General features: G+C 37.8%; 1 protein-coding gene across 3 annotated transcripts in view; it reads right to left on the minus strand.

Annotated features, from left to right (window-relative positions):
- FGD6 (FYVE, RhoGEF and PH domain containing 6) overlaps window positions 1-17,383 on the minus strand; it is a 107,242-nt gene that overhangs the window by 4,753 nt on the left and 85,106 nt on the right. For 2 of the 3 annotated variants that reach the window (XM_019960367.2, XM_019960366.2), the window contains exons 10-20: window positions 17,071-17,129; window positions 16,916-16,987; window positions 16,138-16,206; window positions 15,517-15,600; window positions 14,713-14,792; window positions 8,798-8,900; window positions 8,166-8,312; window positions 7,048-7,150; window positions 5,016-5,143; window positions 2,155-2,283; window positions 1,398-1,546 (exon numbers count right to left, since the gene is read on the minus strand). In XM_019960367.2, coding sequence (XP_019815926.2) covers window positions 1,398-1,546; window positions 2,155-2,283; window positions 5,016-5,143; window positions 7,048-7,150; window positions 8,166-8,312; window positions 8,798-8,900; window positions 14,713-14,792; window positions 15,517-15,600; window positions 16,138-16,206; window positions 16,916-16,987; window positions 17,071-17,129 — 1,123 coding nt within the window. The remainder of the gene's footprint in view (window positions 1-1,397; window positions 1,547-2,154; window positions 2,284-5,015; window positions 5,144-7,047; window positions 7,151-8,165; window positions 8,313-8,797; window positions 8,901-14,712; window positions 14,793-15,516; window positions 15,601-16,137; window positions 16,207-16,915; window positions 16,988-17,070; window positions 17,130-17,383) is intronic. The other variant, XM_070788967.1, reaches the window with a different exon arrangement.

Raw genomic sequence — 17,383 nt, forward strand, 5'->3', positions numbered from 1 at the left:
AAATTTGACCTGAAGAGTGCATCTCTTATTTTTTTTTAGTGGTCAATTTAAAATGCAGATGGCATATAAGTTATACCATAATAAATAAGATTTTTTAAAAGTCAAAAGTTTTCCTTAAAATTAACACATTTTAATATTCTGTAATGTGAAAATATTGCAACCCATGTGATATTAATAAACTCAAAGAGAAATTTATAAATTAGTCTGTATTAATTCTAAATAACAACTAAGCTGATTCTTTTCATCCAACTACATTCAACTCTCTTGAAGGGATTTCTATTTTGTCAACTATATAAGGAAAAGATACATATTCAAAAGTTCAACAGCTGATCATGAACACAAATGAAAATGATGAGAAATATAATATCTAACAGAATTGTAGGCAATTACTATTTTATCCAAATAACTATTTTTTAAAGAAAAAATAGCTGTGTCATAATTTTAAATTATTCTTCCGTACCCAGAAGTAATCATTTGGTTTAACAGCTATATATGGTTCGAAACTCTAATATAGACTGAAAAAAAAAGCTTATAGAGTATTTGTAATATAGTATCTGACTATTATTGAGGGGGAACATGTTTAATTCTGATACATTAGTTGTAACTACCTTTAATAAAAGACAAGCCTTATTTAAAGCATTCTTTTAGATTTGCATGTACTTTGAGAGCCTAGTGAGAAAACATGAGCACCACTTAGTGAAAATAAAAATGCATATTTTGTGAGGCCAAAATAAAAATCTAGTGAAAGGGAGGTGAACTGAATTGTTTTGTTCACAGAGGACCTCAATTTCACGGAGATACTCTTCTCTATGTCAAGCAATCTCACGACATCTAAATAAATATTCTTTTCAGAATTTTGAAGAGACTATTTCAACCCCTTCCATCTAAAATGATATATGTTTCCTTCTACTCAGTCACTGGGAAGCATAAGAGACTCTTAATGTGTTTGACCTTCTCCCCAAAGATGTAAGTTAGCAAGCAGCTGTTTAAGCTCCTGCCGTTCCATGGCACGACTGACTCACTGGACTGCCAAAATCCCAGAATGTTTCAAGAGAAAACTCTCCTCTTTGGAGGAGAGGTCAAATACCTCTGCTTCCCTTCCTTTCAGCAGAGCAGCTTCATGCTGCTTCCTTGGAGGTCATGTGTACACAAAATATTTTGGACAGAACTACCTATTTTCTTTTCCTCTCTGCTTCCTGAAAATATTCCAGATACTCTTGCCTATCTTTAAAATAATTCTAAAGAGTTTGAATAATACGTTAAATCTTTCTAAATGGGATCTCTGATTTATATTCTTTGTTGATCACATGCCTGGAAGTAGGTTATTTTTAAAATCAATCATTTAAAGTAACAATTTGAAATCTCATGTATGAAAAAAAAAAGCCTAAATTACTTACTTCTGAGCTGAGTGAGCGTCATCTGCTTTGAATACATAAAATAGCATGTTTTTGTGCAGTAACTGAAACACTCTCGACTCTGAATTCTCATCTTTGACTTGAGTAACTGTGAATCCTAGTAAAGGCTGACTCTCCAAAGCTGCCACGTCCTAAATTTACAAAGACACAAAGGAAGATGGACTTCTAAAATGATACAGAATTCAGACCTGCAACTTTTTATCTGAAAAGCTCTAACTTAATTTCAAACAAACACACGTATATAAAACAATGGTAATTCTAGCAACTAATTCACTTTTCATTTATTCAACAATATTTATTGGGCCACCCTCTCCCCACTCATCAGACAGACATGGCAGCAGACAGTTTTCAATGTGTTCATATTCACTGATTTCATGTTATTTCCCTACAACCATGGGAAGTGAGTAATTACATTACTTTCATTTTATGGATGCAAAAAATACAGCTCAGAAAGGTGACATAGCCCAGTCTTACCAAACTTCTGCCTTTAGTGAAGTAGTCAGTAGTCACATGATATCCCCCAAACTTAACATTTTAACACTATGGAAAATTCCTAATATCTTTGAGTATCTTTAGGTACAAAACAAGGACACTGTTCATGTCAAAAACAACAGTAATATCTCCCCCTCTGAAAGTAAAGCAAAAGTGTAGACAAATAGACCAGGCAAACACTAATCATTTCTAGGTGGCACTATAAAATAAAACTCCAAATTATTCATGTTTACATTTCAGATCTTACCTCACTTGCAGCATATGTATACAGTACTTTATTTTTTATGACAAACCACAAGTGTTTCCAAGGTTTTTTATTGCCCTTTGATCTGTACAAGTAGCCACTCATAGAGGAATCTTCTGTGTTTGCTGATACCTAAATAAGCAAACCCCATACACAGTTTAACAGTTTTTAGACAAAACCAAAATTTAAAATAACAAAATTGTTTTTGATCATTGATGCTGAAAGCAATAACCATGATAATATCGTGTTTAAGAATGAAGCTGTTTATATTCAAAATCTGCTGCTGTACAGATTGAATACTTCCATTACCATGAGCACAAAATTTTTCCTTTTAGAAGCAATTCCAGAATTTTACCTGGTTTACCTGTGCTTGCATGTATAGGTTTCTTAGTGGGTTCCACTAGGTTTTCTGGGTTGCCAGGAGATGAATAATAATTTCAAATGACAAAAATGCCTTTTTAAAGCCGTGTTTTGGGGACGGTATATGTTGTTTATTGCTCTCTTTTAGGGGTGTTAGGGAAAATTACTTAAACCTTTAACTTTGTTTCTGTGATAACTCTGGATTTCTACAAATTATATCAACAGATAAGTAAACAGGAAATTCTATTTTTGGGGGGAGGGGATCATGCAGCTTGTAGGAATCTTAGTTCCCTGGACAGGGATCAAACCCCTGCTCCCTGCATTGGGAGCTCAGAGTCTTACCCACTGGACTGCCAGCAAAGTCCCAAGTGGAAAATTTATATCTAATGTTAAATTAGAATGTCTATTAAGTGCAAGTAAATCTGTATACAGAAATAACATCTTATATAAGACTACCAAGTAATTAAAAAAAAGGAAAACTACAACATTTACATTCAAAGGAGGTTTCTCTTAAAATGCAGTTACACTGATACTACTGATACTAAATATTTAGGTTAACTGTTACTATCATTGCCGAAATATTGTGTATATTGCTCTTTTGGAATATTTTACAATTAATTTAATAGCCATATAAGACTAATCACAATATTGAATAATCATACATAGTCCTCTATTATCTTTTTAAAAGAAAAATTAGTGTTAAACCAGTTTAATCACCTAATTCACAAAACTTTCATGCTATAACTTGGCTGAATCTCAAAAACACTGTGCTAAGCGAAAGAAGCCAAACATTCAGGATCATATATTGCATGACGCCTTTTACATGACAGATCCAGAACAGACACGAGCAGATTCACAGTTGCCAGGAGGTGGGGGTCGGGGGTGGGGGTGGGGAATGATTATTTAACAAACACAGGGTGTTCTTATGAGGCAATGAAAAAGTTTTGAAACTAGAGCAATACAGCAGTTACACATCACTGTGAATACACCAAATACCACTGAATTGTGTATCTTTAAACAGTTAATTATATGTTATGTGAATTTCACCCCCGTTTAAAACAAAAGACAAAAACCACAGGTTTCCAAGGAGACTACTTTGACTTGTATAGAATGTAATCGGAAAAATGAATTTCCCCTGTGTGGCCACAGAGGCACAAAGCAATGGTTTTCAAACTTAAGTAGACATACACCTGAATCACTGGGAATGCTTGTTCAAGTTTCTGATTCCACACAGCTTGGGCCCAAGAATCTGCATTTCTAGTGAGTTCCATGGTGGTGCTGCTGCCACTCCGGAGGACACTGAGAACCAGCGGAGTCAGGGGAGAAAGCAGAGGTTTGAAAGTGGAAGGCCCGTTTGTATGCTTGGGTAGAAAGATGTACAAAAGAGGACTGGAATTAGGTTGAGTCTAGTCTATAGCCCATAAAGAGTTTTTTGTAGCCAAAAACTCTGTGGAGTTCTGACTAAAGAGGGGAGCACGTGTCAGAATTATAAACAGTGACATCAACATGGAGAAGTGAAAAATTACAAAGAACTGAATATTATTTCAGTTGGTTAAAAACTGCAAAGTTTTTGAATGTAAACTTAGATTCAGGAACTGTGTGATCGAAGAAAAAGAGTTAAGAGGTATTCACTTAGCTGGCTTACCCAGTTCCACATGAAACTTGGCAAATGGAACTGTAAATCCTATTCTTACTATTTCATGAGACTGGCTATAAATCACTTCCTAGTGTTTCAACAACCATGATAAAATATGCTCAGCTTTACATAAGGAACATGATCTTGGTCAAATTTTTAGAGTTCCTTTCTTCCACTTTTCATGATGGAACACTTCGACAGCAAACAAGCAAGAGAACAAAATTTAAAATGCTACTTTCCTGGGCACAAAACCAATTAATAAACTAACCAAAATAGGAATGACTAGAAAGGCAGAACTATTTGATCTCTTGACATCAGCTGATTTAACACTTGACTTTGAGGAACTGGGACAGAATATCAGTGATGCATATGGATTTACTCCAGGGGCAGGTCAAGCTTTGTAGGTTATTAAAACTTAAAAATTTTTTCTGTTAAGTTGAAGGAAGAACAACCTACTATCAGTGAACAACCTACTATATCAGTTGTATATAACCTACTAATGCCTAAGAAAAAATAAGCCATGCAGATGAGTAAATGCTAACAAAATCCCCCCAATAGTTTATAGACTTCTTCCCTCTGATAAGGGGTCTCCTCAAAGTAATTTTAAAAATCAACCCAAGTCCAAATTATCTTTACTTTCTATCACTGCTATAAAATGCTTTCCAAACCTTTCAACATTCATTTTCTAAATGACTCAGGTCATAAGGGAGATAAGGGAGGCCTAAGCCACATCCATCTTCAGTATTAAAATGCACGTCTTAACAGTGGTGGGAAATGGCATCTTCCTTTATGAGAGAAAAACTAAAGTACTATCTGGGTATGAATAATTCAGCCTCTATCAAGTTGCAAGTTTAATGGAAACACTTACTTCTTTCAGAGCAGCTGGGATTTTTTTCTGTTTCCTCCCTGATGGAATACTATGTAAGACTGATGATAAGGCGCTGGAAGGAGATTTGTGATTTCCAGGGGATCCAAACTTAGGAGAGTGCTGGTGATCTAAAACAAACCAGGTACACTTATGGAACCAACGGTAAACATTCTGCAATTCAATTTAATCCAAGTCAATAAACACTGTTGTGCAAAATATCCATGGAAGGATACTTAAGAGACTTGTGTCACTGAGGCCCCTGGGAAAGGAAACCAAATGGGTGGAAGTTGAGTGGGAGGAAGACTTTTCACTGTCTATTTTTTACTTTTTTCAACTGCAAACCATATGAAAGAATTGCCCCTTTATGCCTTTAGAATTCTGAAACATGTTCATGTACTACCAACTTAAAAAACTAAATTGAAAAAACTTCTCTCTTGACTTAAAAAAAAAAAAAAAACTAACATCATCATTTAGTATCTAATACATGACCAAATAACATTACATAAAATTTTCAAAAAGAGACTATAAGGCAAGAGGAGGCAGTAATTAATTTTGACTGCAGAGGTTCAAGGAAAGCTGGGAAAAGAATGAGTTTTGAGTTGGCATCAAGGTATTAAGTAGGAGTCTGGCAAGCAAAAAAGAGGAGAAAGAACACTTTGTGAAGAAAAGTCAGCATAAGCAAAAGCACAGAGATATGAAATTAGATCATCTATTTGGAGTGAAGCTAGAAAAAAGAGGACTGGTTCTAAGGACTGTCTTTTAGGCAGTAGGAAATCAAAAGCCTTCTGGGCTGGGAAGTAGACTCAATTTAGAAAACCAAATCTGACAGTAGGAAAGGGGAAGGATTTGCAAGAGAAAAACCTGTTAGCAAAGTAGGACAGCAGTCAGATGAAAGATAACGAAGGCTTTGTTAGGGTGGAGATGCAGAAGTCAAGAGCAGGACAGATTTTTCAAAGATAAATCTGCCAAGATTTATTGACCAAATGGGTGACAAAGGAGTATTCAACAATGGATTTTGAATGTTTGAGCCTATATTAGATACTCAGAGAACAGAGGGAGGAACATAAGGCTGGCAGAAGATCAGGTGAGTGTTTCTTTTTGGAAAATGTGTACAGAAAATAACAAACAATTCCTCTATTAATGTATGGATTTTAAAATAGCATGTCAACCAGTTTTATTCACTTAGACACTCTCATCTGCTAATGAAAAGCTTTTCTTCATCGCCATGAAGGATCATCTTTTAAAAGTTTAGATCCTCTAAGTTTCAGGAATTTTAACTACGGATCTTTTCTCAAAATGTAAACCTGAGCTGCATTCATCTTAACTGGAGGAATGGATACCTGCAGGCAGATGTAACTCATCATTTTGTAGCTGGTAAAAAGCTGCACATTTAGATGTAGGTTAAAACCTCACACATCAGTCCAAGTGAATAGAATAAGGCTAACAAAGTGCCACTTGGTATGTTTTCATAGAGAACTACTTGACTGATTGACAAAAATGATTTGTAATACACATAGATGTGAAACTAGAAACTTGAAAATTACTTAGAAGCTAAAGTTCCCTTGTAACTGTTCTAAGCATTTCATCCTGTGATTATATTTCTACAATTAGAATCCTTAGCAAAACCCTTTTCCAAATAAAAATAAAGTTTCAGTGCAACCTTTCCTGGAATCATCACAAATACGAGTGAAGAAAGCTTAACTATCCAGTGCTATGTGACACCTAGAGGGGTGGGAGATGGGAGGAGGTTCAAGAGGGAGGGGACATATGTATACCTATGGCTGATTCATGTTGATGTATAGCAGTAACCGACACAAAACAGTAAAGCCATTATCCTCCAAGTAAAAATAAATAAATTAAAAAAAAAGAAAGAAAAAGCTTAACTAAGTTAAGAATGCAAGATACTTAATATTTTGAGAGAAGTATCACCAATTATATTGCTAATAGGCCCTATGACAATTCTTTTAGAAGGTTTTTTGCAAGCATCTGGACCATAAAGGAATTTTCAGTTAAATCTTTACTTATACATTACCTAATTTCTGCAGTTCTTGGAAACAGTGTTCACATACTCTTGCTGGTTGATTTTTCAGGTAATCTAAGCCATACTTATTTGATGAACAAGCTTGGCATACAATCTGCAAACACATTGGAATTAAATCATTTCATTTATTTTTATTTTTTTTTAATTTTATTTTATTTTTAAATTTTACAATATTGTATTAGTTTTGCCAAACATCGAAATGAATCTACCACAGGTATACCTGTGTTCCCCATCCTAAACCCTCCTCCCTCCTCCCTCCCCATACCCTCCCTCTGGGTCGTCCCAGTGCACCAGCCCCAAGCATCCAGTATCGTGACTGGCGACTCGTTTGTATCTAAACCATCAGTCACAATTTATAGCCCAGTCTACTTTTCAAAACCTGTTCATAGTCATTGGGTCTCAATAACAACTCAGTAGAGGTATGTAGGGAACTCACACACACTACCACATTTGAAGAGGCCACAGATTATCATTGATTGCTTATGACAGATAATAATATACTAATGGAGTTAACAGGTGCAAATGTTTAGACACTGCCTGGTGGGTATAGTAAGTGCTATGTTAGCTGTGCCATCATCACTGTCACTGCTGCAACCATGAATACCTCTGCTGTACCTCTTCCTAGTGTCTGGCCTGTATTAAATGCTCTCTAAATAACATCCATTAAATCTTTACAGTCACTCTCTGATTTCATTGTTACTATGCACATTTTACTGATCATGTTATAAAAACTTAGAAACATCACAAAGGGTAACTTCAACACTGAAAGTTTCCTCCTGTTAAGAAAGTAGTTTTGGGACAAATGTAGTTTCAATAATTACCTATAAATGTGAGCATCTATTTAATTGTCAATTTGTTAGTTTTTTTTTTTTTTTTTTTTAAATGAACATGTTCTACTATTGACATCCTAAAGTAATCTTGGGGTAGAAGGAGTAAGTTTCCTAACAAGATTGCCTCATGCTAAATGTTTAGGGGGGGATACCAGTCTTGAGTCAGTATCTCTCTCCTCCCTACCCTACAATGGTTTACAAGTGGAAATACACTTCTTCACCATGTACAGCGTGGAGCTATTGAAAATCACAAGGGAAGAGAGTGTGATCCTCTCCAACCTTTCCGCAGGCCCGGCAGTGATGTCGTCTCCAGGTGAGAGTAAATTCACTGGTGCAGATCATACACATGGTGGCCCTGGTATCAGGAATCCAGATGGGAGCCTTAGATCCAAGAGGACTAACCTCGTCTTTATCTTCTGAGTCAGCCTGTAGAAGAAGGACTTCTGATTATTTCTAGGCACGCTGCCTGCTACCGCTCAAATCTTTTTATTTTGCACTGGCAGCTCACAATGCTGACGGTATCATTAAGGATGTGGATGAAATAGGAACAATTGTATTTTTCATCTTCTCAGGATATTAAGATGAGCTACATTCCAACAATCCTCCAGTGCAAAACTGTACTACCATTGCCTGTGGTAGTGCAAGGACAGCTGATTAGTTTCTTCCTCAAACTATACTACTGTATTTTCTACAGTGAGGTTTTATAACCAGAAAAAATATGAATGCACTATATACTATCCTAGATTTGTAGGGAGACATTAATAGAATAAACATTTAGGCTCTGAAATTATGCACATACCCAATCCTTCTGTGAAGCATATGCTGCTTTTCTAAACCCCTGGGAAAAGTTTCTTTAAGGTGAAAATGGTTTGAAATGCACTTAAAAAACATGCGAAGGAAAAGAACAATACCTCATCAAGACTCCGACTAGGACAGAATGTGATTCTTTTCTTGGCATACTCTTCTATTGACCTGGAAATGGCTTCGAGCCATTCATCCCTTTCTGGGGCAGAACTGTTGGGGGCAAAAGAGGTTCTATCAGCCAGATGTCAGCTCTTATTCTTTGCCTTTTTCTTATTTTCCTTCTGCCATGGCAACAGATTCCACCATCCTCCAACAATGTGAGTCACAGGCAACAACTAGGAGGTTTCTGGGCACAAATAACCAGCGGGCATTTAAAGAACATATGGCATTTTAGCAAACACAACACTTTTCTTCTTTCCAAAGATACCACTTTCTAAAACTGAATGGCTTTTGAAGTCTCCTAAATTTGGAAGTATTTTTGTTCAATTTAAGGGCTATTCATGCAATTAATAACTGTAATTACTTATATAACCAAGGAGCTTCCTGAGATATAATCCTAGCTTTAAAAAATATTCCAAGGAATCAAGTTTCAAATCCAAATTTACAACACAGAATGCCAAATATTTTTAGGTTACTAAATACTCTAGAAAGGGCACTAGAGTAAAGGAAACATATTTTTGGTGTCATAAACAGAAGCTGAAGAAGTGTTTAATAAGGTAGAGAGCCTTCAGTGGTTATTAGGGCTCCTCTACCAATTCAGTCCATCACGTTTTCTGTTCTTACCCTCAGTTCATCAGGAATGTCTGACTCAGATATAGATAGAAATGGGCCAAATAGGGGGACAGCCTGCTCGGAAAAATGCATTCTTGTTCTACGTTTTTGCAAAGAGGCCCTCTAAAAAAATTCTATGGTGACTCAGAATCATTACCAGTATCGGTGCATTTGTTTTGCAAACTCAGGAGGGGAGACACATTTTAGGTATTGTGTGTGTATGTGTGTGTCTTTGTAGAGAGAAAAGAGAATTTAATAATAAATGTAAAACTCTATCATAATAAAAATCCATTATAATAATGGGAATGTTACTGTGTAAGAAAATGTGCATTTTCTTATTTTTAAGAGAAGCATACTCAAGTATGCAGAAGTAAAATGACCTGATATTTGCCATATGTTTTAAAGTACTTTTAGAAAAAAGGAAAATCTGTGGCAGAACCTTGGTAATTTTTTGAGTCTTAGTGACCAAATATGCAGGTTCGTTGTAGTCCTCATTCTATTTTTAAGTGCATAACTTTTAAGTAATGACTTTAAAAGGAAAAATTCCATCATAAAAAATTATACAAATAGGCATATTTTGATGAATCCAGAGCACATCAAGGAGATACTTTAACCTTCCCCACCATAATCATTCTCAGAAATGAACCTTCCAACTAAATGGCTTCAGTACCATTTAGAAAATGCACTCATACGGATATTAAAAGGAAGGCATCCAGTTTACAAACAAAATTTTAAAACTAGTATATTTTTCAAAGTTTCATTATGTATCAGAACCAAAATAAAATAGAAATAGCCCCATCTCTCTAAACCAAACAAAACCCACCTGTTACCTCTACTATTCCACCATCACTGTCTCACTAGCTGCCGCTAATTTAACATTTACCACATTATCTGCCAATTGTGCTGAATGCTCTCTGTGCAAATGCCATCACACCTCATATCCTCAGAGGAATATCTCTTTCCCCCAATCCCAATTTCACACACCATCTCCATCTATAGAAAAGCAATGTGAAGATTTGAACAGTTAGATAATTTGCTTTAGATAATATGATGCTCAGGATGCTCAAGTGCTCAGTCCTGTCTGACTCTCTGTGACCCCATGGACTGGAGCCCACCAGGTTCCTCTGTCCGTAGGATTCTCCAGACAAAAATACTGGAATGGGTTGCCATTTCCTTCCCAACGGATCTTCCTGACCCAGGGATCAAACCCATATTTCTTGCATCGGCAGGCAAATTCTATACCGCTGCATCACTTGCGATGCCTTAGATAACAGGCTGCTGTGTTAAATGGTGACCTGGTATCAGACTCAGGTGTGGCTAAGGATGGAACCCTTCACCACCAGGCCATCTCTAGCTCCTATTCCTGTCCTCTGAAGAGTTATGCTATGAGATCACAGGTCCAGGTTCCGGGTAAACATTCATAAAATATTACTGTCCCCCCTGCCTTCTCTCCTTCCCCAACTTTTCACTGGAAAAGGTAACAGAAAGCAGAGAGGCAGATGGCTAATTTGAGGATTGCTGTCTGATTTTTCTGGAGCCCTGGGAGCATGTGGAATGTGATTCGACTGCAAATCATGTCACATATGCTGTTCTTTCATTTAGTTATTCCTGGCTTTTTCTTGTGTGGGCTTCTGCCAAAACAATGTTTATCAGCTCTTGATAAAACACGTCTCAGAGACCACACACATTCGCCTCGAGCATCAAGTGCAGACATTCTAGCCCTGCTTTTGTGACATGGTTAAGAGAAGAATCAGCATCTTCCTCCTAAGAAAACACAGTTAAGCCAAGTATTCTTTTCTTTATGGAATGTGGACATTGCCAGAAAGCAAATTTGCATCAACCAAGCACCTTTTCTCCACTGACTGGAAAGAATTTCTAAGGGAAAAAGTTCTCCAACAGAAGGGATTTCTGGTGTGCTCGACCTGCCACACTATGGCTTTCTTGTGTTAACTGTGGGACGCTACTCTGGGGTCCAAAGGCCCCATCATTTCAGTTCACTTGATAACATTTACTGGGAGCCTTCCATGGGCCAGGCACGATGCTGTGAACCGGGCACAAAAGTACCCTTCACTTCCAAGTGCTGACACCCAACTGAGGTGAGACCTAAGAACAAGTAATTACCATATAATACAGTAAGGGTAAAGTAGATAAATAATTCAGAAATAGTAAACTACCTCATTTGGGTCGCAAAGAAGGCTTTGCAGAGGTGATGACTAACGTGCGACTGGAAAAATTACAGGATTTAACAGGGAAGTCTGTGGTCTCCCTGTGCACTCCCAGTCAGTCTGCTACCTTCCATCATCATCTCTAAACTGATGACTCCCCAGGACATGCCTCTAGTCTGGTCTCCCTTCTGACATCCAGCTCCTGGCATAAACTACCTCTGTACTGACCGATGGTTTTTAGGCACCTCATATTCAATATGCACCTGTGAGCCTGCACTCACTCACTCAGTCGTGCCTGACTCTTTACGACCCCATGAACTGTAGCCCACCAGGCTCCTCTGTCTGTGGCATTTTCCAGGCAAGAGTACTGGAGCAGGTTACCATTTCCTTCTCCAGGGGATCTTCCACATTCACATCTGAACCTAAATTCCTGATTTCTCCCCAAAGCTCTCAGTTACCTATCGCAGCAACCTGATACGTTGTCCAGGCTAAAGACTCAATCTTATTGCCTCTCTCATTTCCTTTGTCCCATTACTCACTGCCTTCAGTTCCCTCTCAAACTGTTCTCCACGGAGTAACCAGATATTCTTTTTAAAATGCCAGTATGATCAAATCATTCCTTTGTATAATCTTTCCGTGGTTTCCTGTGGCTCTTAGGCTAAAGACCAAAATCCACAAGACAGTTCTGCATAACTTTTCTCCCAGTCCCTTCAGGTTTATCTCGGGTCACTCTCCCTCTCATTTGCTAAGTTCAAGACGCAGTGGCTTTTCAGTTCTTCGAACACGCCATGCTGCCTTCCACCTCAGGATCTTCGTTCCCACTACTCCTAGTGGCCAAGAGCCCCCTCCTTTTCTCTTTGCCAAGCTATCCAACTCCTACTTACCCTTCATAACTCGACAGACACAGGACTTGAGGGAGGCTATCCCTAACTGCCCTTTCTCCATCAAATCTAACTGAAGGCTAGACCTCAGTCTAACCATAGTCCAGACCTCACCATCGACAGCCTCCTAACCGGTCTTCCAACTTCTACTCTAGTCTCTGGTGGCCTGTCATCTACAAAGCAGATAGTGTGCTTTTTTAAACATGAAAAATGAGGTCATACCAATTCTTGGCTTAAACCTTTGGATAGTTTCCCATCACACTTAAAAATTCAGTGATCTTACTAGATCATTCTAGGAGCCAGATCTGAAAAAACACACAACATCTAGATATTTAACTGATAGGCAACCAAAGAAAGAAAGACTGACCATCATTTTCTGAATTGTTTAATTTTTAATAAACAGAATGTTTGTTTATCAAAGCACATTTTAGTTAGAAAACTTAAGTGCAATTGAAAACTTAACTTCCCTATAAGCATTTCCTCTTTGGATCTTTGAAAATAAATTTTTTAATTTTAAGAACCAAGCTAAAGTATTCGCCAGCAACCGGATATACAGGGACTTGATGTTCTTTGCATTTTTTGTACTAATTCAAGAAAGAAAGAAAAGAAAGGGGAAAAATCACACAGTTCCAGGTGATCAAACTTTTTTCCCACTTTCTTAAAAAAAAAAAAATTGGCTGCACTGCTCGGCTCATGGGATCTTAGTTCCCCAACCAAGTACTGAACCTGGGCCCTGAGCAGTGAAAGTGTGGAGTCCTAACCACTGAGCAACCAGGCAAGTCCCCTACTTTCACATTTTAAATACTGATCTGGAGGATGCTTCAAGTACTCGCTCCCTTGACAGAGCTCTGCTTGCTCCAGCCAGCATCTGGGAAGCACGTGACAAACCCAGAATACAAGAATTTGTCTTCCCCTGTCATCCTGAGATTTAGTATCAGACAGCAGTGGCCTTTCTGTTTCAGAAGAGTGACACAACCCAGGGAGCTGTTCCTGTGGTCTGATTTGGGAAGTCAGCACATTTGGTCTGAGGCCTTCACATCCAGGGACACAGGCAATATTAGAACAGTTAAAAGAATGAATTTTAGTGTCAGATCCAAATTTCAGCTCCACTGGCTCTGCTACTTAATAGCTGGTTGACTTTTTTCACCATAAAATGGGTATAATAGTAGTAACTCACCTAAAAATTTATTGTGAAGATTTAATGAATTAATACACAGAAAGTACTCAAGACAGTCCCGAGTACAAAGTAAGCACCATGTAAGGGTTTGCTGCTATTTTGATTACATCAAAGGTGAAGTCTGAGAGCCACCCAGACTTGTTATCCAGATCTGGCAGTAGAGTAAGCTAGAGCTATTGGTGTCTTTCCCTTCACCAGTCAAATCCTGCCAGACAGCCACTCCTGGCACTTAGCCAAACCTGAATAATGTACCTGTATGAGTCATACAGTTTCAGGTTTCCTCAGCACTTGATTTACATTATGGTCATATATTTTGCTGTACACACAAATCACTGTAGGTTTCTATTGGAGGCAAAGTGGTATTATAGTAACAACAGATTTAAAACCAAAAAAAGTTCTATTCATATCCTGACTTTGCCAGCAATGCAGCCTTAAGAAAACAATTCAATTTTTCTGTAACTTGGTCTTCCTCACTTTTATGACACCTACCTCAATAGATTTTTTATGACCTTGGAATGTTATACGAAAACTTCCTTGTAAAATATAAAGTGCTAGATGTTTTAAGAACATTCCATATCACTGTAAAAGGATTTGAAATACCCACTTCAAAAATAATGATTGGCAAAGCACTTTTTAGCATTATTACTCCATTCAGAGGAACATTTTAATATTTGTGCTTCTAGCATACTACTGCATCAGCTCTCAGACATTCTCCCTACATGGTAAATCAAGAGTAAACTGCATGGGGAACCCCCTTGATGGTCCAGTGGCTAATACTCCTCGTTCCTAATGCTGAGAGGCTGGGATCTGGTTCCCCTGGTAAGGGAACTAGATCCCACATGCCGCAATTAAGACCTGGCGCAGTCAAATAAATTAATAAATTTAAAAAAGAAAAAGTAAACTGCATGGTATTAGGAGAGAAAAGAAGGGGGGAAAATAAGTCTAGTTGTTAACCTTAATGTGAAAAATGTTGCAGGTATCTGAGCCCGTAACACTGGCAAATGTTTATACGTATTTGTAAAATGTACCTGGCTGAGAGGATGAAGGAACGTTCTACACTTTCGATCTTAAGTTCATTTTGATATGCTTCTTGGGTGGGTTTTCTGACCTGGAAGAAAGCAAAACGAACTGAGCAGACATCTCCTATGGAAAACCTTATCTCCGATGTGCAGTTAAAACTGCCCAATGCTCTCCCTCATCTGCTCTATGCTCCAGATGAATGTAAACACCCACATACTCAAAGGCCCAACTTTCCCATCTTCAGGCCTTTGCTCACACTATTCCCTCTACCAAGAATGCCTTTCCCCACATCTCAGTGTGGCCAGATGTGACCCACTCTGTTAAGATTCTTGGCTCTTCCTCCAGAAAGACTTCCTCATGTCTCCCTCTTTACTCACTGCCAACTATCCCTCCACCATGTCCCATAAAAAGCTACACGTTCTTTATTTTCTGAGCTCCCACAAATTTTGTGCCTTTATAGTGATTATTTATTACCATCTATTTTATAGGTGTTGACATGCAGTGTATTTGCTTCCCCACTAGTTGCTAAACTCATGGGGGTTTAGAGCAAAGGTGGAGACGAAAGAATCCTGTTTCAATTCATCTTTGTATTTTTCACTAAGTCATTAACATGTTTTGTTTATAGCAGTTCTCAGGAAATATCTTGTAACTAAATTAATATATGAGGGAAAAAATGAATAAGTGAACACACGAACAGCAACACATGGAGACAGAAGAGAGAAGGATTATGAGAAAATGATCATCGTAGGGATTTTTCTCTAAATACATCTGGGTTAAAAAAAAAATATATATCTTCTAACAGACGCACAGACCTTCATTCCAGCCAAAGATAGCATGTTGTTCAGTTTGTACATCCCAGACTGCACTGGTGTTGTATACAACAGGGCATCATTAAACTGAAAGTAGAAACATTTCATAGGACAAAGTAAAGCAAGAAATTTTATCTACAAAGATACTGGTAAGACACAGGAATAAAGGAACAAAATTACCTCTTTGCTTCAAACTCTCTCAATAAAATCCTTAGGTTCTGCTTATAAAATCAGAACCACCTAGAATGTTCTATTATAATATTACTAGAAGGCAACTTCTGGAAAATGCGCTGTCTTTCCAAGTTCTATAAGAAATTTGACATTTTCTGAATTCTAAATCCCACTAAGGAACTATAATCTGCCAAAACAAAACACCGACAGAATCAATTTTTCCAAATCAGACATGAAACAAACTAGATTCAAGAAGGAAGTAAATTTCTAGTTATGCACCATACAAGACTTTGTTTCCTATACTTGACATGCAAATAAGCACTCCAGACAGTCAAAGATCCCACTAAAACTGCTATTTGAACATGCCAAGCTTATCTGGCCTGAACAAAGGTCTCCTTTCACTAAGCAATTACCCCTGCCTTGGGTTCAACAGCAACACACATAGCCACTTACCAGGAAAAACATTCGGGGCTGCATGACTTTCCGAGATAGCTTCATCAGAATTCCTTCTTTGAGAAAAACCTGATTCATCCAAATGAACACCCATTTAATACCATCACAACTACAATATATGTATACACGTAATTTCCTTTTCAACCTTCTTTACCCAGATGTTTTGTGTGAAGGCTGGGTAGCATAGTTTCCTTGTGGCTTTTTACAGCCATGGTTTCTTTTAAAACCCTTACAGTCATTTAGGAATTGGATAAGCCAGCAGAATTCTATAAAGCCAATACTGACCCCAGGGGTACCATGTGGTCTAAAATGTAACTGACTGAGTGTGTACTTTATCCCCAGGCTGAGCCAACATCCTGACAATTGCACTTTGTAAATTTCCTGAATTCATTCCCTCAGCCACTTTTGTGCTCCAAGAAGAGCATCAAAACATCAATAATTTTCCCCTCCTCTCAAAATTCACTCTTACATTAAAGATTTGAAATGAAATTGTCTTTAAAGCTGTGTGAGGTCAGCTATATTACACAATAAAATGATCCTATTTAATCAGATACTCTGTGGGGTCCATTGCCATTCTCCTAATTGAATTGGACTTCTTGTTACAGTGACTTAAATCATGCATGTTTTTAAAGGATAGAATGAATGCAGTTAATCCAGATTGGGTCACTGAAGACTAACAATAACAAAAAACCTATTTTCATAACTCAAATGAAAATAGCTACAAATGGTGACTAAATCCATTGTATTAAGCTTGTAAAGGGCAATCTAAAACACTTACCCGTCCAGGCTGAACTATTTCATGGTGTCCATTTAAGCTGTACTGAATTTGCATAAGTTTCTGGAAGTTGTCCTATAGAAAGAGAATGCAGAGCATATGAAGGCATAAGCTCCCAGGTACAACAGTACAACAGCCACTGAAATGAAGATACTTACTCCTTGCTTCATGGTGTCATTGGCGTGGTTGGCTACCTCTATAACAACAGCAAGGGCATCTAAAATACGTAGGAACAGAAGGGGCATTTGATCACTATCATTACCAATGAAATGCAACATCAAGCAACTCCAGGTAACAAGACGGCTAGTGGAGGAGCTCAGTTAACTGTGCGTGGGCAGAAATACACATGGTGAAGTTCGAGGAGAGCAAAACCAAGGACAAACAGGCAAAAACAGTACTTAGGAAAAGAAATGAGCCAAAGACAGACTCTGAAGACACATTAGAGGGAATTCCCTGGCAGTCCAATGGTTA

The sequence above is a fragment of the Bos indicus genome, chromosome 5 (genome assembly GCF_029378745.1).
Source record: "Bos indicus isolate NIAB-ARS_2022 breed Sahiwal x Tharparkar chromosome 5, NIAB-ARS_B.indTharparkar_mat_pri_1.0, whole genome shotgun sequence".
In the NCBI taxonomy this organism is placed as follows: domain Eukaryota; kingdom Metazoa; phylum Chordata; class Mammalia; order Artiodactyla; family Bovidae; genus Bos; species Bos indicus.